The 22,111-nt window shown below is 48.6% G+C and overlaps 2 protein-coding genes across 2 annotated transcripts in view; one reads left to right on the forward strand and one right to left on the reverse strand.

Annotated features, from left to right (window-relative positions):
- The window catches only part of LOC144158215 (uncharacterized), a 154,858-nt gene extending 144,827 nt beyond the window's left edge, over positions 1-10,031 (forward strand). The window contains exons 30-32 of the mRNA XM_077688913.1: positions 2,340-2,446; positions 3,131-3,404; positions 4,962-10,031. Coding sequence (XP_077545039.1) covers positions 2,340-2,446; positions 3,131-3,404; positions 4,962-5,258 — 678 coding nt within the window. The 3' untranslated portion in view covers positions 5,259-10,031. The remainder of the gene's footprint in view (positions 1-2,339; positions 2,447-3,130; positions 3,405-4,961) is intronic.
- Positions 10,032-11,235: 1,204 nt separating this feature from the next.
- Positions 11,236-21,869, reverse strand: LOC144158216 (ribitol-5-phosphate xylosyltransferase 1-like). The gene is made up of 6 exons (XM_077688915.1): positions 21,539-21,869; positions 20,022-20,126; positions 18,846-18,945; positions 17,808-18,116; positions 15,671-15,838; positions 11,236-12,701 (listed from the first exon to the last, which is right to left on the reverse strand). The coding sequence occupies exons 1-6, from the start codon at positions 21,681-21,683 to the stop codon at positions 12,263-12,265; spliced, it is 1,266 nt and encodes a 421-aa protein (XP_077545041.1). The 5' UTR covers positions 21,684-21,869; the 3' UTR covers positions 11,236-12,262.
- Positions 21,870-22,111: the final 242 nt, after the last annotated feature.

Below are 22,111 nucleotides of genomic sequence, written 5' to 3' on the forward strand. Positions count from 1 at the left end.
ATCACTTGAGCAGCAGTCTTCGCGGTTGTTCACAAGGTCATCTTCACAGCACAACGCGCGTTGCCGTGAAGCTGCACTAAAGAGAAAACCCTGTGTATTATCTTCTGCACCCCTACTTTGCCAGCGAAAGTTTCGCATTTTTGGTGTGGGTTATACGCGCGAAAATACGGTATTTGTGTACATAACACGGCTGTGACGATTGTGTGGTAGCACTTCGTGAAGGCTGCGTGCCGCCTCATCTGTCTTCTTGAAGCAGGGCATTACTAGACGTGTCGCTAGAGAGGCGTACAGGACAGGTTTGTCCTGTGTGCCTGTTTGCCCCACCTCTGGCAAGGCGTTATTTCAACGAGGTGAACATCACCTCTCGTGTGTTGCACCGAGTGCCGAACACCAGTAAGTGCAATACACAATGAAAGAGCACAGCACAATTAGCTGCTCTCAGATATGTGCCCATCGCCAGTCTCGCACTGCTACCACATTCAGCGGTAAAATGGGTGGCAATTTATTTCACTTTGCTGCTTCGTTATGCTTCTGGTTGAACGGTAGTTGTGAGAATGGTGGGGGAGAGTACTTTCCTCGTGTGCTGTAAGAATTCTGGATTAAAATGAGGGGAAAGAAAACTTCTCCCACCTATATGCAAAGTGACTGTAAGTGCAATGGCATTCCAGTAACATCAATTTCACATATCATTGGTGAAATTCTCTCTGTGGGTGGTTTTCTTGCACACAAAAGATGCTGTGGGCTCGATTTATAACCAATAATCAGTATTTTATTCAGTGTGCGGCGTTTCTCCTTAATGTGATTTGGTACTTCCTCTCCTTTTCCTTGTCTATGTTAATGATCTTCCCAACTCTGTATCTTCTCAAGTTAGACTGTTTGCAGATGACTGCGTAATATATCGTACCATTTCCTCCGATTCCGACCGTTGAACCTTGCAATCTGTCTGGACAAAATTAACCTCTGGTGTTCAACCTGGCTTATGTCACTAAACGTTTCTAAAACTAAGTTTATGTCCTTTACTAATGCTACTAACCGTATTCCCACTTATTACTTCTTGAATAATGCGCCACTTGAGTTCACATCTTCTTACAAGTACCTTGGCCTTCACTTTCAGCAGGATCTAACACGGCAGCACCACGTCGAACTTACTCTTGCAAGCACTAACCGTTCGCTTGGGTTGCTAAAACGTAATTTAAAACAGGCTCCATCACAGTTAAAAAAGATTGCTTTCACCACTTTAATTCGCCCTAAATTAGAGTATGCTAGCGCCATTTGGGACCCTCATCAAGCCTGCATCGTATCAATGATTGAATCCGTGCAAAACCGTGCTGCTCGGTTTATTTACTCTGATTATTCTCCCTTTTCCAGTGTCACTAACTTGAAAAACCGTGCTGAACTAGTTGATTTGGCCCTGCACCGGAAACATGCGCGCTTATCACTTTTTCACAAGCTTTATAACCACCCGTCACTGCGTGAAAGTTTTTTGAAAGCCCCTCTACTCTCTTTCCACGACGCGATCACCCAATAAGGTTAAACACCCACAATGTCATTCCCTTCGTTTCGCACAATCATTCATACCGCGCACCGTCGTTGAGTGGAATGACTTGCCAGCACATGTTGCCACCGAAAAAGATTCCAATAAATTCTTGCAGCTCTTGCACACTACAGTCACTAACTAGAATTTTTTTTCTGTAGTTTTACCTATTGCAGAAAGTGTAGCAGTAGCTTGCATACGTTGCTCTTGCTGCAGGCTATTTCTCCATACGCTGCCACTTGTTATGTTCTCTGTTGTTTGTTTTTACGTTATATTGTTTTCTTTTTCAGCCAATATTATGGGCGCAAAAGTGTCAACCAAATTCTTGAGGTCTTGCAACCTATGTTCCCAATTTATCTGATTGTATAACGATTGTACAACGCGGTATGGCTGTAGGTTGTATTTATTGTTTCTTCCCTTCGTTGCAGCTAATTACTGGTTATAATACGTTTTTTTTTTTTGTCAGTATTTTTGTATAATGTTGTCTTGCCCTCCCCTATGTAATACCCTCGCCTAGAGGGCCTTTAGGGGTACTCTGAATGAATGGATGAATGAAACAGCTACTATGTATTAAATATCGAAACACTGCTAGTTATGGTAGCTTTCAGAGTTTGAAAATAATCTGATGCTGTGTGCTCGAAGCCAGTACCAATTAACAAAAAGCAAGGGACCAAGGATGCTACCCTGTGGAACACCGCACATCATGTCATCAAAAGAGGAACTTGCTTAAGAAGTGAATTAACTTCTTTCCCGTGTGACCTGCACCTGCTGCTCCTGACCCCTCCCCCTGCCCTTGCGTGTGCAGGTTGTAAGCTTCTGGCAGAAGCAGGGCCTTGGTGTGGCCCCTCTTGAGCAGCTCTTCTGGGACCACCTGCCGGAGCTGGGCTACTCCCTGGGCCTGGTGCTCTTCAGGTAGGGAGACCGGGCATGCATGCACTGCAGCCACTTCTGCAGTAGGTGTGCTGGAGATCACTGGGCACGTCGCATAGCCCGTGAAACAAGACTGCAATGTAGCCACTGAGGCAGAATGTTTCGTTGCACTGCAAATTTCCCTCCCACCATTTTTTTTGTGCAGAAGCTTGCTCTCTTTACATGAATAGAAAAAAAAAAGGGGCGCCTTTCCGAGGCACTACTTTCACGTTGCGTATTGCTTGCAACGTGGCCTGTCACACACGGAGATTTCAATTGGGCGGCGACATAAAGAAATGGTTGTCGGTTTGTCGCTGAACGATGCTTTGTGCAGTGCAGAGCACACCTCAATGGGGAATCGGTTATGTGTAAGGATACACTGCTTTCCGTCCACATCCATTATGCTGACGAGTCACAAATGAGTGGGAAAGCATCGCTGGCGCACAAACAACAAGTGTCGGACTGCGGTTCATGGAGGGCGCTGCTGGGGGGAAGTACATGTGATGCTTACCAGTCAAGGTGTAGTTTGTACTACACACAGCATCCATGGTTATATGGCAACAGCAAAGATAGAAGGGAATTTGATTGCTTCTATGGTCATGCATTTTCTTCTTTGCCCAACTTTTTCCACTGCCACGAGTCCCTTTATAGATCAGACTTGTCCCCCCCCCCCCCCCCCTCTTGCAGTGCGGAGGACCGGGGGCGGCCCACGGCGCTGCCCCTGTCGCCGTCGCTGTGCCTGTCGCTGGCCGGGTGCCTGCGTGAGCGGGTGCTGTCAGGGCGCCCCCACGGGGAGCTCATCGAGGCCCTCCTGCGGCAGTCCGGCACGGCTGCCCTGGCCGCTCAGATCCGGCTGGTGGACGAGAGCGCCGGGTGGGAGCCCGCCGTGCCCGCACAGCGCCTCTGGGGACAGCTCGCTCGCAGCCTCGGCAGGGGCCTCAAGCGGAGGGCGTGCCTCAAGGCAAGGGCCTCTCTCTCTCCACGCAGGCAGGCTGTGACGGCAGTCGTGTTTCAACACAACTGCACGATCCGATCTGTGCACGACGAAGTCTGATATCCCCACTGATGTTCCATACTGGCGTAAAAAATTCCCATTTCTCGGCTCAGAAATTGCCTATTTTTAGCATATTTTCCCCGCAGGTTTCTTAGGAATTCCCTGTAAGATTTCCCGCATTCTCTTTCTTCAGGTGACAGAATTTTATGTGAATTCCTGTTCGGTTTCCGAAGTTAGCCAGTGCCACCTGTATCTACTTTACGTAGCCTTCCGGACGCAGATGCCATTCAGAGAATGAGATTTTCCGCGTGAACTAAGTTCCACTACATCTGCCGCTCAGCAGGCTTTAACTATGCATTTCACATTTTGTATGTAACAGCGTGCTTACTTTTCATGCTAAAGTTCTAACTGCCCGTATGAAAAAGAACAAGACATGAACGAGACATTGTTAGGTAATCGAGGTAATTTTAGCTCAGCGCTGGTACTCTGGCGCCATCTCTTGACTGCGAGCAAGCGGACTGGGGTGCACCCGAAATACGTTGTTGTATATTGTGCAGAACCATACGGTATGCGAACAGGCTTCATCCGATCAGCTGCCGCCGCTTCATGCTTTATTGTCTCTTTCTCATGGAGTGTTCTTTTCTCTATGCTCGCTCCTGTTTTATCATAGAGATAATATACGGGATTGGAAGCAATCTTGGATGCTTGTGCCGATATTTAAACATAAATCCGACGAAGTGTTAAGGAAACATGTTAAAAGAAAACAAAGTAATAAATGATGCGCATTATTCTTCTTTTTTACTCCATGGCTTCTAAAATTCCATGCATCTGTTAAAGATTCCTTTTTGTCCAAAATCACAGCCGAAAATTCCCCGAAAAGGAGAAAATTCCCCGCATGGAACATCACTGGATATCTTAACCACTATGGTGGCCCAGTGGCTCAGACATTGTGCTGCTGAGCCTGCGGACGTGGGTTTGATCCTGGCCACGCTGGTTGCTTTTCAGGCGGAGGTGAAAAGTGAAAATGCTCGTGTGTTGAGGCTTTGGTGTGCGCTAACGATCCCCAGGTGGTTGAAATCAACCTGGAACCCTCCACAATGGCACACCTCATTGCCCCAGTGTTGCCTCAGTGTATAAAACGGACAAAACTTGAATTTTTAATGTACCATCCTGGACAGATATAGAAGTGGGAGTGTAAGATCAGCGAGCCACTTTGGCGGCAAAAGAAGCCACGCTTTGAAGTGTGAAATACATAGCATCAGTGACTGAGCTGTAGCTTATGCTGTATGGTGGCGGGTGTTCTGCAAAACTACACTGCCGGCTAATTGCTGCTGCAAAGCATGGGACTAGAGCTGTGCTCCAAACATCAAAGTCGCAAGGACAGCGAAGGCCTTGATCAGGTGGCTCGCCTGCTACGCGCAGCAACAATTTCCAAAGGTCCGAGTCACACGGGAGTGCCAGATGTTGAGCGGTGGTATGTTTGTTGGACACACCCGAGGCCAGCCCTCACGGGACGCCGTGCAGGTGTCGCCATCGGAAGTGGAGCGGCTGACCCAGGCCCTGCTGGCCGAGCAAGCGGCCCAGGCGGGCTGTTCCCCGACGGACAAGATGGCCGCCAACGTGTTCCTGTGCGGCCACAACATGACCAGCACGGTGCTGCGGGAGACGGCCGTGGCCGAGATGGAGGGCTGCCTGCTGCGACAGCTGCAGCGGCCTCTGCCCCTGACGGCGCGGCTGCTCGCGCGCGGCTACGCCCTGCCTGGGGTGACGCCGCTCGCCTGCCCGCGCTGCGTCGTCAGCGAGATACGCGCCAACTGGTGATGCGCCCCCCGGTGGCCTCATCGGTAGTGCTAGCCACCTCTTTCGGCCGAGTGTTGTACCTCTCGGCACGTGGTATGTTTAACCGGGCATGATGATCTCAACGGAAAGTAATGTCTTGTCACACAATTTGCAATTTGCTTCCCTACATTGCCAGCGACTGGTGATGCTGTGCACGATCATTGGTGATGCTAGCTGCTTATTTCGGCCGAGTGCTTTACCACCTGCGATACATATGTGGTGCAGGCTGGGAACCTCTTTCCCTCTCACAGTCACCTCACCTCACCTCTTGACAGTCAGTATTGAACCAGGCATGATGATGTCTACGAGAAGTGACATCTTGTCACGTAACTTGAAGCTACCCCTCCCTCAACCTGTTGGAAATGGTTTGGGATATGTTGTATGGATGCTGATGTTATGCAAAACAAAAAAAGTGAATGTCTGTTCAACACTGCAGCCACGCAGGATCACAAGACATGCTGGTCGAACAGAGGGGAGAGTGATGAACCTCAGGCTGTAATGTGGCAATTTCTGTGCGCTAGCTTTTGTAACGAGTTTAATTTGCGACAGTCGAGCATTTTTAGCTCCAGTTTGTCGATTTGTTTGTTAACACTACAGTTGTGAGGCACGTGGCAAAGCAGGAATTGGTTAACGGTTTAACCAGGCCAGGTGGAGTCGATAATTGTATTGTTACAGCCACAATGATTGTTACAGCCACTGCAAATTATGTTGTACCAGTGCTCTCTCGCTCCTCGGCCAGTGTATAACATTCCGAGCGCTGTATGTTTCACACCTGTGCAAACTCTGTGTGTGGCTTGTTCTGACAGACATGTAGGTGGTTTGGGTTTTGCAGTCACACCTAGCACCCTGTCGGCTTGTCTCGCCTTCCTTGCCCAATGTTTGCAATACCTGCACTGGACAGACTTGTGACAAAAGCGAGGCTTTTATGTTGGCAGTGTCTATTCTACTGGTAGCTGCAGAGGGAATCCCTCACGGCAGTCATCTCTGATTGGCTGAGCACGCCGACTGGAGCACATCCTTGAGACAAATGTTCCGCGAGAACCCATTGTGCCGGCTGCTCTTGTGGCGGTGCGGTAAAGTATGCACTCCGACAGGGAAGACTTTCAGCTCAAATCCTGCATCTGGCAACCTTTTTTTTTTTTTTTTCAATTTTTTTTTTTTTTTTGTCGGTTTTTAGACTTCGACAAGCTTTTGTAGGTGAGTTTTTCTGCAGCCCTATTATTCCTGCAGTCATCGCAAGATCGATGCACAGTGTTGGGTTTAAGATTGGTTGTGTGTGGTGTAGTTGGGCTGGGTTAGGTTTGGTCATGTTGGGTAGGGTTAGCTTACATTATGGTAGGCTATTTTAGGTTGCTTAAGGTTAGGTTAGATTGTGTTAGGCCCTGTTGGGTTACTTGTGGCCCTCATTTTTGTCGTTGCTGCAGAGGTGTGAGAATAACAAAATTCTTATTTTCGAGGGAAGTGTCAAGTGGTTTTACAAGCCAATGAGGGGCGAGTGCCGGGAGAATTTTGACGAGGCATTTCTCCCAGCTGCCACGAGGATGGACTTGACGGGAGCCCGACACATGCGTAGCTTCTGTGAGCTGCCCTGCCGCACACTGCGGGGTTGTTGTTGTGAGCTCCTGTTAGCCGAAACATTGCTAGCAACATTCCACTGTCATTGTGAGGTGGCGATGGTGTTTTCGAGAGCTGTAAATACAATGCGTGTAGATTTATGCTGTTTTTGCTCGCGGCTGCAGGGAATGCAGCAAGTGGCATGCTAGCTTGTTCTGGAACAGTCCCGCACGCACCAAGTGAGTAGCGAACGCTGGCTGTATAAATACTGAACACTAATACAGTAGGCAACCGACAGGGTTTCCCGCTTGTGTAATGGATAGGAACATGTGTTCTGGGCCCTTTGTCTTGGCCGCTACGTCGGCAGGTTGACAGGCCCTTGCCAATGAAAATGAAACACAAGGTTGTAAATAAGCTGCTCCATACCTCAGAATTGTGTCAGGTGGTGGCCCCACTTGCCACCATGTACATAGAGTGACACATGGCAGACTAGTTCCAGCACTGCACCAATGTGAATCTATGGTGGTATGACTTACCTATTGTCACCGAGTTATGGGCTCGGTTCTGAGCCAGCTATCGCTGTGCGCCTTGCTAAGACCCGAGCTCCAAGGTGTGCTCCCTTCAGGAGGAGAGTGAAGGGGCAGCAGCCAGAAATGGGTACAAGTAGAACCCAGTGGTGTACGTCCCCATGAAAAGAGCAACTAGTCTCTACCCATCTTTGGCAGCTTGTAAATATGAACATCGAATAAGTTGCACCTAACAGACCACTAAAGCCCCAGCAGCGCTTATGAAAGAGCCGACTGGTTTTTATTCTCTAGGTTGCAGTTCTTCGCAGCAGGCATTTTCGGCAAGGTGGCAGAGGGGAGGAAGATACGAAAGAAGAGATGCCTACGTGCACTTCTGTTACCTCAGCCACGCAAATCTGCATCCTAACTGTACACATGTAATCTGCCAGCTTTGTTCAGCTTTTCCTGGTGTAGCAGACCACGTTTTTCCAGAAGGACCAGTGGTGTGACTTGTGTGCAACTTTTGTGGGCAAAGGGTAAAAATGTAGGAAAATCTTTCGTCTTCCCATCCCGGAGGAATGGTGCTGTTAGACTTGTTTGGCGAGGAAACTGTGAGGAAGGATGTGAAGGCCAGAACTTTAAGTGGTCGAAGTTTTTCAGAAGAAGAAAAAGAAAGGTACGGGGATTTCTGCACTCAATCTGGTGGATTTTTTCCCATATTCCTAGAAGTCAGTTCACCGCATCAGATCACTGCAACTGCTGAGCAAAGGCGTGTCATGGAGACAGCAGGTACAACTTCCACAAGTTTTCCCGAATTTCTCCAGTCCAAGTACTGTGAGGGTGAACATTCCTGAATGTGTAAACAGGTTCACTGAAAAATCTTTGTTTTCTGCGTGTATGCAGTGGGTCTTTTTTTGGCACCATTTTTTTCCCAGGAGAAGAATAGGAATATGTGAGCGGTCTGCACAGATTAAAATGGCCACAGTGACTGAGTAGTGCACTTTAAAAAAATAACGGTGAAACTGGCTTCCACTCGTATACTTACTGTGCAGTTTGAGTACTCCGACGTTGTAAAATTGTGTGGCTTGTACAAAGCTGCAATTTATCCACAAAGTGTTCTAGGTAAGTGGCAACTTTTAGCAGTGCACCGAAAGAATATCTTCACAAGAGGCTAACTTTGCAACCTGCCATAAAAGTGGCAAAACAAAACTATGTGCGTGGTACAAGCAAGCAGGTGAACCTTATTTCAAACCCCAGTGTGCATGAAAACAAAAGCTTTTTCAGAATTATATTGCAGTGCACACTGGAAAGGTAAAAACAGCATTTGAAGGCTCACAGACATGAAGCTTTTTATTATTCTGGTACTGTTTTCATCCTCTGTACATATCAATGTCTTCCTCTCACTCCCCACACTCAAGGAAAAATCTTCCACACCTTTATCTGCACACCGAGTGAATTTAGTTCTAGTGTGAGAAGCTTAATTAGGGTACTCAAAAGAGATTAGTTGCATTATCAGTAATGCTATTTTCAGACTGCAGTTGTAAAGTGCGTAACTTTTCCTTCGTTGTATATTGAATTTAGCTGCTATAGCACACATTATGGCCATTAGGCTGACACTTTTGTTCCCACATTTACTGCTGCACACATTAGCTTCCTGCTGCAGGCCGATCAGATTGCCTGCTGCGAAATCAACATTACTAGCAGCCCATTATGACCATTCAGCAACATCAACGATGAAACTCACAATGAGAAATGCAGTGTAGAAATGCACGCTGCAAAATTGCAGCATGCTTACTACAATTTTTAAGTGGCTAGCCGCCTATGAACTCCTACTTTACACAACCAGTCTGCATCTTGTGACTGGATGTTGAAAACCGAAAGCTTATTGGTCGTCAGCTGTGTTGTGCAAGTTGTGTTATTAACAGTCGCAACAGATGGCGACCCTTCGACGCTCTCACCTAGAAGTGTTGTGTAAATTGCGCGTTGGTATATACCCCTGGCAACCTAAATGAAACGTCTGCTTGTTGCACTTTTCACTAGCACACGGCACACAACAATCGGCGTTTCGCCAATGTGATGAGAACATAGCACATGTTTCCTACTGTAGCCCGCCTTGCTTAGTTCGTGTGGCTGTGGTGGCCTTCGTCTTCTGAAGAGGTGAGGACGTCGGGCCCCGTACTTTTAGAGCACTGCACCATCCTAGTCTGGTCGTCTGCATTGGCAGACATTTTGTGTCATCAAGGTTCAGGTGTGAAACGTATGCCTGCTAGTATCCAGTAACTGGACTTGCACTGTTTGTTGTTTTTGTGCATTCATTTGCGAGGCCAAAGACACATTCTCGAGAGGCGCTCTTCTGGAATGCCTCTGCGCTCGAGGTAACCTTCCGCCACCTGCACTTGATGTTCCCATGTGCATGTGCAGGGTTTGAGCACTGGAGCTGGAATGCCTGTGCTTTTGAACTCGATTTAGTTTGTTCTTTGTAACCGCTTGTTTTCAGGGGCCTAAGTGATAGTTACGCAAGATTATATTCCAGTTTTTACAAAGGGGAGCGTGTTTTTATAAGTAATGCCATAAAGGTGGCCGTTTTATCAGCCATGAGAACTGAGCCGTTTTCTGTACTCATTTTATTCAGTCGCATTTGTTGCGTCGACTCCTTCGCATTCGTGGCACCCCAATAAACTCAAGTTGAACTTTTTTCTGTTTTGTTCTTGTGCCTGTCTCTGACCTCAGTGTAAATCCAGTGCAGCCAAGGGTGAGGCACTTAATTAAGCGGGAGGGGCTTCACAGAACGTCGGAACAGTGTGCTAGGAATGCAACCTGACACTGTTGTGGTCGCGCGTAGAGCATATCGCCGGAGGAGAACATCACGCGGCTGTTGAAGCGCATTTCCTTTACACCATCCCCACAAAACTTTTCATTCCACAGGATCGTGACCACCTCTGCATACAGCCAGGTACACCCCTGAAAGTGCAAGTACGCTAAGCAAGTACACCCAAGTACACCTAGCCAAGTACAAGTACACCCCTGAAAGGGGGCAAAACGAGCTCCACCATCCCTTCCTAAAAAAAGTTGAGAGAAGCGTGGAAGCTTTCCGACGTCAAAACCGTATCAACATTGCATCAGAACCTTAGCAAAAAGTGCGTTCACTCGATTGTCAAACCTTTAAAGACCCAAATTGCGAACGAAGAATGAACTCGTGCGGCGACGTGTGGCGCACTAAGTGAACACATCCGAACGATCTGAGTGACTTCCAATGCGTGGTTTATGTGATAAAGGTATACTGTGGTACCACGCCTCCTTCACGATGGATGCGTGTGTTGTCCTCTCTAGAGCCACTCCTTTTACATAATTTTCCAATAACCGTTTTGACGCAATGCAAGCCCATTTTCAAGCGCGTGCCGCATATCCAGAGATCTCGTCATCGCAGGTTTTCACTCGACCAACTAGTGCACTGGGAAATGCGTTGGTGTTTTGACAGGATCGGTCCCACTGAGAAAGCTTCCGCTTTAAAGGGACCCTGCAACACTCTTCATGCAGTGTAAGTAAACCTGCGCGACGTTTAGATTACACTGCCAGGAACACCTGAGCCAAATATTACACGTGCACGTGAAGTGGTAAGCGTGCAAATCGCCGTGAAAGACCACAGAAAAACCAACCGCACTCTCTTCGATTCTCCTCATTATGCACCCCTGGCATGGCCTCTGCGGCATCAATCGGGCCATGGCTGTCCTGGCTGTCGCTGGTCAACTTCGCGGCTAAATTCTGGCATTTCCTGTGACAATCCGCCATCATCGGCGCTGTGTATCAACCTCTTCTATGTCTGAACCTGTGCGCATGCTTTTGGCGTTTCTTTTGTTTTGAGTACGCGTGAAGTTTCAGTGACAAACTAAATATTCCACTTTCAACGAGTCCAGAACAAACGTTTATTGCTTCAAAAATGCCCTACCAGCCTGAGCACTTGCTTGCGAGCAGGCCGCCATGCCTGCTTTTTGTGACACCAGACCGGAAATGACCTGTGCACGTTGCGGGGAAAAGGACAGAATTCCCCAGCCTCTTACATATCGAATGCCGCCGAACAGAACGCCGCGCACCGCCCCCCTCTCCGGGAGAGAGCGCACAGCTTTCATCGCGTTGTCCGCGGTTGAGTTGAGAGGGAACATTTATGCGCGATTGTTCATCGCGTGTAGTTTCGGTGATAGTGAACAGATTTTCATAATTCTTGCGGGTGGAGATTTCTGGGACAATAGACTTTATCCCAAAATACATTCCTAGTAGTCGATGGTAAGTGTTGCAGGGTCCCTTTAAAGGAAGTGTTGGCCCCAAAGTCTGTACATGGTTGTCACTCGCAAGCCTTGCAGAACAGTGCCAGATCTTCTGTGATACAGCACCCTGCAGTGCACTGGGAAGGGCAATGTGCAACTACCAAGGTGCAGGGCACCTCTGCTCTCTAACACACTCTTTCTTCGGCATGGCACGCTTCTTGAGTCAGCTGTGAACCATTTTCACGGATTCACGGAGCAACAAGGCATCATGAGCAAATGTCAAGCAGCTTGAGGAGCAAACCTCCAGTACTGCAATGCTTCCTAAACATGACTTCTAAAGCAAGCTGTACATGACTGTGCAGAGACTGCGTCTACCGGCTGTTCTCTCGGTACTCCACGCAGCTGCCGTTGGTGCACGATGTCACAAGATAACATCCTTAAACGTCTTGAAGTGGAGCAACCTTGACACGGACACAAGGAGGAAGTAAGCTGAAAGTCCAGTGCTGTGGTCCGTCTACTTCCTTCTTGCATCCGTGTCAAGTTTGCGCTACTTCAAAACATTTGAGAAGCACTGCCAAGTAGCCTAGCTGGCAATTCTCCTATAGATCCCGTCCACTGGCTTTCCGCTCTCTGTTCTCTACACACGTGTGACACACGACCACTGTCACGTTCCTGCGGCCTCCTCCTCCTGCTCCTCCTTGCCGAAGAACTTGTCTGTGAGCACGTGCACGAAGCGGTCCCTCATGGCGCGCTTGAAGGCCGTGTACCAGGCGGTCAGATTGCGCCGCCGCTCGACCCGCTCCTGGGGCTTCATGGCCAGCTCCCGCTCGATCAGGGGCATCGCCTCCTGAGTCCAGTTCTTGACGTACACCAGCGGGGCGTGGTGCCTCTTGAGCAGGCGGAAGGAGCCGTTGGCGGCGTCCGCGGGGGCGCAGCCGGGAGCCAGCGTCCGGTCCTCCACCACGGGCAGCGAGCCGAACTGGAGCGCCTCGTAGATGCGGTAGCACTCGGGGTTCTTGCCCGCCGGGTTCAGGGTCACGTCGCTCAGCTTCAGCGCCAGCAGGTACGACTCCAGTGAGCTCTGCGTCTCCAGGGGCCGCCACCTGCGCGCCCACCCACCGGGCAAGCAAAGGGCCTCACTCATCATCACCTCCCTTGCCAGCTGCTACGTCCCAATAACAGCGACGCCAATTTTACCACTAAGTTCAAACAAAGAATGATGATATGAAGCAGGGGCAACCCCCCAGTTACATTTCTCTATGATTCCACAGGATCTTGTTTGTACAAGCGACAGGTGCCGACCTAAACCACCGCCAAGAAGCATGACCGAGCAATGGCGGGGGGGCCTCAAGTTCCGTTTGACTGTACCATCCCTTCAGTGCTGATGTGCACTTAACGCACTGATACATAATTACATTTTTACTGCTTGCCCATACCATATTTACTTGAATCTAGGCCGGCCTCAATTCTAGGCCGACCCCTGAAATTCAGAAGGTCAGAAAATAAAAAAACTTGCCTCGAATGTAAGCCGAATGAAAAAGGGCCCATCTCCCCGCGAGGGGGACTCAAGTAAATGCGTCGCATAGGGGGTGGGTGTATTGCATTAACGTTTAGTGTTTGGGGAGTTGGTGGTAGTGAATGCGTTGTATCAGCAGCTTCTTGACGTAGTTTGAATGAGTCAGGATATAAGGCGCGTTCGTAGCCTTTCATTCTGTGTCGGTTTTGTGGCGCAGTGGGAAGAGCACCATGTACCTCGCGTTCCGCCCACAGGTAGTGAATGCGTTGTATCAGCAGCTTCTTGACATAGTTTGAATGAGTCAAGGATATAAGGTGCATTAGTAGCCTTCCATTCTGTGTCGGCTTTGTGGCGCAGTGGGTAGAGCACCATGTACCTTGCGTTCCGCCCGCAGGGTCGTGGGATCGAAACCAGGTGCCGGTAAGTATTATTTTTTTATATAGTGTAGGGGGAGGGGTGCGGACCTGTTGTTGAGAGCGAGGAGGGTAGCGTGATGCGGGAGAGGAGGAGTGGGGGAGAGGGCGCACCTGGAACGGCTTTTGCGGACGCCGAGGCACGCCGACAACGCCGGGTGACATCGTGAGTTAAAGAAATGCTCTGCATTTAAAAAGGCACTGGACAAACATTACAACATGCACTTTATTTCTTGCAGTGCTTGTCATAGCATGTTCAATGTTTGCTCACAAACTGAAACTGGAACCACTTCATAAAACGAGTGACCCAACTGAGTGTCACTAAATAATCTGCCCTTAACCCAGCCCCCGCTGGCCTTGAACTGAGCCTGCACGACACCTCAAATGTTTGCGATCTTCCTCGCCTTTGCCTGTATTACCTCCATCGTCACAGGCATTCTCTCTTTGCTGCTGGGTAAAGTCAGCGACTTCCTTCTCCACCTCGTGGTGCAGATCTCTCTTGCGTCCTGTGAAGGCCATTCGCTTGGCAGTGCAGTTGAAAAGTTCGTTCCGCTGCTTCCGCCATCGGCGCACATTCTTCTCATTGACTCAGAAATCGCGCTGTGCTTGGAGGTGTGAAGTTCTCTCAGCCTCCAAGACTACCTTCCACTTGAACGCGGCGGTGTAGTGGCACCACTTTATGGCCGCTATTGTGCCGCGAACACGGGTGCTTCTTGAGGTCACGCGATGATGTACGCAAGCAATCACGGAACGCTCAGAGCTGAATTCACAACATATGGTTCAAACAGGCAAAATGGAGCTTGAAAACCATACACTTCTGAAAACCCATTGAAAACCTGCCAGCTGGAAGCCTGTGGCCGCGAGATGGCATTGAGTGTCTAGCGGTGGCAGGAAAGCCGCATCCTCGAATCTAAGCCGACCCCCAACTTTCGAAAACGACTTTAAAAAAAAAAAATATCGGCCTAGGTTCAAGTAAATATGGTATTATGTCACTTTGTGACCACAGCGCGAAATTTCAAAATTTTTCATCACTCTTGCGCTTTTTTCAGTTGACAAAACATCCTTTGTGGCCGAAATGGAGCTGAGTGAGTTACCAGAGGCCAGTTCCTTGAAACTGTGCAAAGTTGTACGTACTTTGTCGGCCCTCTCAAAGCCTCTTGCGGGGTGCTACAAAGGGGAGGGGCAAGTACAGAATTCGGCAATGGGTGATGGTCGATGGCACAGGCATAAACGCCAGCCTGGTTCATAATGATATCATAACTCGGGAGATGGATATACACAAAAGCAACTGTAACAACCACAAAACTAACAACAAATGAAATGCGCCGAGATTAACTGCATCAATACTAAGGGGTTGTGTTTGTCGACTATGGTTTTGGGCAGGTTATTCCAAACTTCAATGGATGTACGTAAAGAGGATTAAAACCAGTATTGGAGATCTTGTTGCCCCCCCGGGACTTCCCCTCGACTGCTTGCGATGTGTCCTTTAAAGATCTTAGCAAGAAGGACGCACCCAGAGAAGTGATTTCGCAACATTTTTTCTATTTACAGTACAAGTACCCGCACAATTGTTTTTACACAGATGCCTCAAAGTCTGCTTCCGCTGTGTTATGTACAGTTCATGGGCCAAACTTTATTAGTGCAGAAGCAATGAACATTAACACCAGCATTTTTGCTGGTGTTAATTGTAACATTTTTGCATTAGCTCGAAAGCCTCAAGCATGCAAGAAAAAGAGGTTGCACTGTGGACATGGCGCACCAATACTGGACTCGTACTTGTACCTTTTCTACGACTGCACAGTCAGTCCCTTACATGAAATTCTATAATCTCTGACTCTGTAATTTCTGGTTTGTAAACAGCTGACTACGGCACGAAGATGTTTGAATGTGCGCTGTCACTTGCTTAGACCAACACTGAAGGGATCAGGCACCCTAACATTTGTCAATAATCTTTCTGTTCCGTTCTACTCAAGACGCAAACTTCTTTGTTGTGTAATAGTGATCGTCTTGCTCCCTAGTGGCTGCTGCTGCCTTGCTACAGAGAACTGAGTTGGCAGTACACATTTTGCGTGCATCTGGGCCAGAGCTGTGGCAGGGCAGTTGAACTCCCATGCGCTCTTCATGCTGTGGTGCGGCTGCTTACTCGTTGCGGGTGCTGAGGTAGCAGGGGGCCCCGCGGTCGCCCAGGACCCGGAGCAGCTCCTCCCGCGAGGATCCAGGGTACACGGTGCCCACAAAGTTGCACGGGTAGGGCCGCTGCTGCTGCTGCCACTCTGGCTCCCCGGGCTGGGCCCTGGGGAAGCCTCGATACCTGCAGGCACAGACAGACACACACGGTGCCACAGTCAGCCATGCGCTATGGTGCCATAGTCAGCCATGCAAGGGAAGTACGTGGGATACCAACTCTCCCAAGCCCCTTCAGCTACCAACTTTCTGGGCTTTGTGTGTTACTGCAGAGCCTTTAGAAAACAGTCCAAGCCCTGTGACTGCGTTTATTCTGGCTGCATAAGGCCGTTGACTACAGCGCTGGTCCTGCATTATTACGCTCCTATAGTCGTGGCTAAGGAACTGCTGCCAGCTTTTTAAGAAACGCCCATGTGCAATGTGCGCCAAAACGTGTGCACTTCCCCTCGGGTTTCATGGGGGGGAAGCCACGCATTTCGCCTAGAACTCCTCCGTGTTCCCGCATACTTTAGATAGCGATGCTCTCTGGCTGTCACCTCGTGCATTGATGGAGGCTGTTTATCCATGAATAGCTTGAAATATGATACAGGTGCCACCATTCAGTATATTCCCAGGTCTGGAATGAAACACCTCTGGGCACCAAAGGAGGCTACACCAGGTGGGGTGTTTCACTCTCAGAACATCCCCCAAAATTTTCCAAGTAGTGCATTCCCCCCTCTGCGCACTCTTCATCTCGGCCTTTTTTTCGTCCTGGATGTTTACACTCCAAATTAGTACATTAATACGTAAAAAAACCTTGTTTGATTCCTCTGTCATAGGAATCGGTAAAACACAAAAGTGAAATGTGCAGCGAAATATGAGGCTGAGCATAAGTTGCGGGTCCACGGCTGTCTTGTGGGTGTGCTTGGCGAGCGACGTCCTTCTGGCGGTCGCTTTGGCAACGGTGTACTGGCGTCATTTCCGTGACAGATATGACGTCAGCAAAATCTTGGTGTATGCCAGCATAAAGCACTGTACTGCTAAAATATAACACCCGAAAATGAACAACCCTAAGTGTAACGTACTATTTGGCACTAAAGGTTGCTTCCCGCAAGAAGACCCTGTGTGCAGGGGTGCACCCTTTACAGGCCGCTTGCTTCGTTGCACTGGCGTCACTTCCCTCACGGATATGACATCGGTGAAATCTTTGTGTATCCAGGAATAAAACACTTTCGTGTTAAAACAAAAATACAAAATTACACTAGAAAATGAAAGTAAAGTCATGTTTGTGCACAAACTGCTTTTTTTTTTTTTTTTTTGCCGTGGTGTCATATAACACCCTCCGAGAAATACCTCTGGCTACGCCACTGGCTGCAATCATACCAGCAAGGTTCCCTGGGCCTTGAACAGCATTCCCTGACCAGAACAAAACCAGCCCCTCTGGTGTAGCATATGGCTATAGGGAAGCTTGACTACAGGGGGAAGCTTTCATCTTGCAGTGGACGTAAATAGGCTGCTGAAGGAAAACATGGTTGTGGTTGGCTTCATGACCTTTGACCTCACTGGGAGCAGGAGAGGAATGAACCAGCAGAGAAGGCATTGCAAAGATGCACATTTAAAATGCAGCTGCACGTTCTTGGCAATCCGAACGCCACGAAAAGACAGAAATCAACGTCCCATAAGTCTGCACTTGTTTCTTTTTTTTTTTTTTAGGTAAATTTATGTGCTATGTGATCAGTTTTCTGCTTCTGTGTTACATTCGATGTTCTCGGTCGGTTTCCTTGTAAATATTGTGTAACGTTGCTTTTGCTGGCTTCTTTTGTTCTTTTTTCTTTTCTTTTTTTTTTGCTTTTTTTTTTCTTTTTTTTTTCCATCACCATTGCTGATGATCGCCTTTTGTAGTCATTGTATAACGCTGTTCTTCTTTGGAAATCTTTTTTTTTTCCTCTCTCTCTCTTTCTCTCTCTTTTTTTTTTTTTTTTGCTGCTCTCGTCAACACTGTGCAATGCCGACCGCAGGGGCAGTAGGCCGTCGTCAGGCAGAGTACATCTGCCTTTTGCCTCTGTACCCCAGGCTACTCCTGTCTGTCTGTCTGAATAATTAAAAGCGAGACTCACGTGGCCACCCCGAGGGGCCACTGGAAAACCTCAACGTCGTCCACCATGGGGGTGTCGTAGACAATGAACGCGGCCAACACCCGGCCGCCCTGCGATTTCAAGTACGGCCGCAGCCAGGCGTTGCCCGAGCACTCCTCGCTGCCCAGCAGCACGACCGCCACGCCCCGCAGGTGCCGCAGGGTGTCCAGGGCGTCCAGCCAGGACTTGGCGGCCGCCACCTTGGCCGGCTCCCGGCCGTTGAGCACCAGCACCGCGTGCGTCGTGAGGGGGGGCACCGTGCTGGGCACAATCCACGGGCCCGTACGGAACCTGGAATGACCAGTGATGCGCTTAAATCCAGACTGCTTTGGTGCACAAGCGTTAAGTGAACGAAGAAGGCTGGCATCAGTGTCAGTAACAACGAAACGACTCGTTGGCGCGTGTCTTTGAAGCACTCCGTAGCACGAAGCATTCCACAGCACGCTCTTAAATGTGGCAGGAGCAAAAGGCGGCCGTTAACGCCAGCACACCACAGATGAAGTAGGAGACAGCATGAACACAGCCAAGCAAGTGAACAGACAGGCACCAAAATTCACCTTGGCTGTCAACATGGTGAGGAGACAGATTGAAGCCACTCGAAAGCGTTTACGTAGACACAGATTAGGACGATGCCCTTCTGAACACGCGGCAGAAACAAAGTGTCTTAGCCATTCAATCGGGCATTAATGCTTCCGCATTCAGAAACCGTAAGAACCACTTTGGTGTCCTCGGACTTTCACAAGCAAGAAAAGTTTCCCCCCCAGTACAGAGTCACTTCTTTGTTCCGTTCGTCCACGTTAATATGTCCAAGAACACCAGCGTTCGCATAAACCTCATAAATTACCGCACCAGTTCCTTCATTACGAGGTTGCCAGTGTACACCAGCAGCAAATATTTGGGCTGCTGCCGTGCTTGATAAACGTTTTCCTTTTCTTTGCTCTCTGCACTAGCATGGCAACACTGTAATCCAAACATGCACAGAAGTACACAAGAGGGGAGCATTGTGCACTGCATGCTCACTTGAACTTGAGGTTGGCGACCTTCTTGAAGCCATAGCTCCAGGCACCGTCACCTTTTGGCTCCAGGCGGCCACTGAAGATGTGCTCCCAAAGGTACAGGCCTGCACAGAATTTCACAGGACAAAGCAGCTGCTGTGGCTTTTTTACTGGGAAATTATCAGGAAACCTATTGCAGCATATTAGCAGAGAGGAACAGAAACACCAGGAATTTCTCAGCCTTGGTGATAAAATGAACCTGCACCGATTAGGAGTGGCGGTGACTTTCTTTCTTTAAGTGTTGTGAATAGTGTGATCAGGCAGATATATTTGGAAACAATATATCTTGGCGAAGGAAAGTTGGACATCCACCTCAAATGCAGCCATACGGCTACACAGGAAAGCTGTACAGCTTCTTCTGAAACTTCGTAGTTGAAGAAAAATTAGTCCTGGTCCGGGATTCAAACCCGGGACCACCGCCCAACTAGGGCAGCTGCTCTACCAACAGAGCGACTGCCCCAGCTAGTTGGTAGAGCGGCTGCCCTAGTTAGGCAGTGGTCCTGGGTTTGAATACTAGACCAAGGCTAATTTTTCTTCAACTACGAAGTTTCAGAGGAAGCTGTATAGCTTTCCTGTGTAGCCATATGGCTGTATTTGAGGTGGATGTCCAACTTTCCTTCGCCGAAACTTACTCCACCTTGGAGATTTTCCCTAAATCAGGTCGATTAATATAAAAACTTATAGTTTTTGGTTTTGTTTTCAATAATGCAATCAGGTAGATCTTGTCACCAACTGAAGATACGCGCTCTTATTTATGCCCAATTTTTCATAAAATTGCAGACGCACAAATTTTACCGGTCTCGGCAATGCCTGCAAAGAAAGTCGGTACCAGATGTGCTACAGTTGTAGGCCATGTGATATGCCACGGTTGAGGACATTCAACAGACTTTCCTTTAACATTTTCAAGTTTGGTGGCATTATTCTGAGTGTTTAGGCTCCTGTACCATTAATGCACGTTCTTTGGTTGCTGAATGGTGGTCTTGGACGCGAATATTTTCATTTCTGTTGGGGAGTGTTGGAACGATTTATGTAAACATTAAAGTTTACGGATGTTGGTTTTTCTTGTGCGACAAACCCGGTCGTCGCGGCTAAGGTCCAGGGTGACTACGCCGCCCCAGTGCTTGCCGAGCCGGGCACTCACCTATGGCAGCCTTGCCCCATATTTCAATGGTGTGGGCAGAACGTGACAGGTTGCTTCGGTTCAACTCTTCGCCCCACGGGTTCCACTCGCCTCCGTCCTTGGACCCTGTTGGGAGAGAGGAGCTCTTGCACAAGATCTGCACCCGCAAGTACTTGTGCGGCTCTTCCGGAAGTACTGCAAGTTAAGGACAGCACAGGAACTCGCATGTGGCAGCTGTCATGCCCAGTCATGGAGGCTAAGGCTTAGGCACACCTGGGAAACCAGGCAGTGCCTGGAAATATGCTCTGGTGGATGACCGGAGGCATGGAACAGTACTGTCGCGATAAATTGAAATACGAACAACGAAGCACGTGGCTTCAAGTACATGCCGCGCATCCTGGCGACGTGCCGCATATGCGCAGAGTGAAGAGGTGACGAGAGTTTGTGTCTAATGTTGATATAAAAACACCGTCATTTGGCATGTGAGTGTTTCGGTTTGTCTTCCCACCGCGTTCGGCGTCCGCTGACGCAAGCGTTATCTAACTTTGTTGCTGCGATGAGTGAAAACGGCGCACGCAGCTATATTCCTTTATTTTTTATTTCGTGCTGAGCGCCAAAACGGACGATGGAAATCCGACGGTCTTTCCATATCAAGGTTGGACTCTCGTAACTTGTCGCAGTGCGCATACGCGGCCCGTCGCCACAATGCGCGGCATGTACTCGAAGCCATGCACTCCGTTGTTCGTATTGCAATTTATCACAACAGTACATTCATGGTGCCTTTAGGAGGCATTCCATCACCACACAATCCCTTGTAAATAATCACAGTGGACAGCGCTGTACATTGACATGCTCATTTCAATGTTCTCGACTTCAATTCCCTCAAACGATTCAAACTGGACAAAGTGGCTGTCGCACGTGGCTCCCTGTGATATTTAAGGCCTCTTAATGACTGAAAAAAAATTTTTGGCCTCTTTTCAAAGTGGGCAAAGTTGAATAAAAAAAATAATAATAAACAAGCTACTCGCAGAACTTTGCGCTATTCAGCTGAAAACAAAAATATAGTTTGGCTCCGCCTCAATGCTCAGTTTAAATGCCGCAAGCTTTACTGTTCAAGCTTGCAACTAATAACCCACTCCCTGCAAACACCAAAATCTTGACGTACATTTTTTTATTACTTCGGGAGCGGGGCAGGTTCGGAGATTAGTTCCATCCTAATAATAATAACGAGGCTATGTATTATGCTTTGTGGCTGGCAGTAACATCTGTTGCAGATATGGGGATATACTTCCAGAGTAAGGTTTGCTTGGAATGGAGGTAGATAATACAGAGCGAAATCAAATTCCACTGGGTGGAGCAGCAAAGATGTTCCTCTGATTTGGCGCCCAAATTTTTAAAATGCTCTTTCAGTCTTCGTTGTCTGTCTATCGTTAGACATCACTCCATCTCAAACTTGTGTCAACTAAATCTAGTTTCGCTTTTTTTTTTTTTTTTTCTACTTTTTCCCTTCGTATTGATGGAGACCCGCGCAAACGCACCAGTCAAGGGGGCCGACTTTCTGCGTCCGCCGTCTCCGGACTTGAAGAAACAGTTTTTAGACAACAGCACGTATGCGGTGTAGCATGTGAGCGCCAGGTAGACGACCAACACAGCGGCGGTGACGCGTCTCAGGTTGACCGTCATAGCCGCATCTCTCCGCACACGCTGGGACACCGCAGATGGCTGGAAGCAACGGCGATGTTTTGTCCACAGACCACGCGGCAGCAAGCTTCAATTCGTGCGCGCGGCAACGCGTCCAACGATGCGTGCGGTGCAGCAGCTGTCATGCTGCTGCCGAATTTCCATAGCAGCTGTTCTGCTGCTACTACATCGACTGGCTGCGGCTAGTACGAGGCGTGCGGCTAATAATGAGACTGAAGACTTTTCGTTGAAACGAGTTCGCAATCTTTTTGTTTTATTAATACAGGTATAAAATTTTATACCGTCAATCGAAATTTAGTACAATGCTAACTTGCTACGTTCTTTACGTTGATTTCGAAGCGCGTCTTGCAAGGACACGCAGTTCATAAGGCGCGAATTTTGAAACGCTCTTCTAGCGCTGTGGCCAAATA

The sequence above is a fragment of the Haemaphysalis longicornis genome, unplaced genomic scaffold (assembly GCF_048455015.1).
Source record: "Haemaphysalis longicornis isolate Haplotype H1 unplaced genomic scaffold, Haemaphysalis longicornis Haplotype H1 scaffold_10, whole genome shotgun sequence".
Classification (NCBI taxonomy): Eukaryota; Metazoa; Arthropoda; class Arachnida; order Ixodida; family Ixodidae; genus Haemaphysalis; species Haemaphysalis longicornis.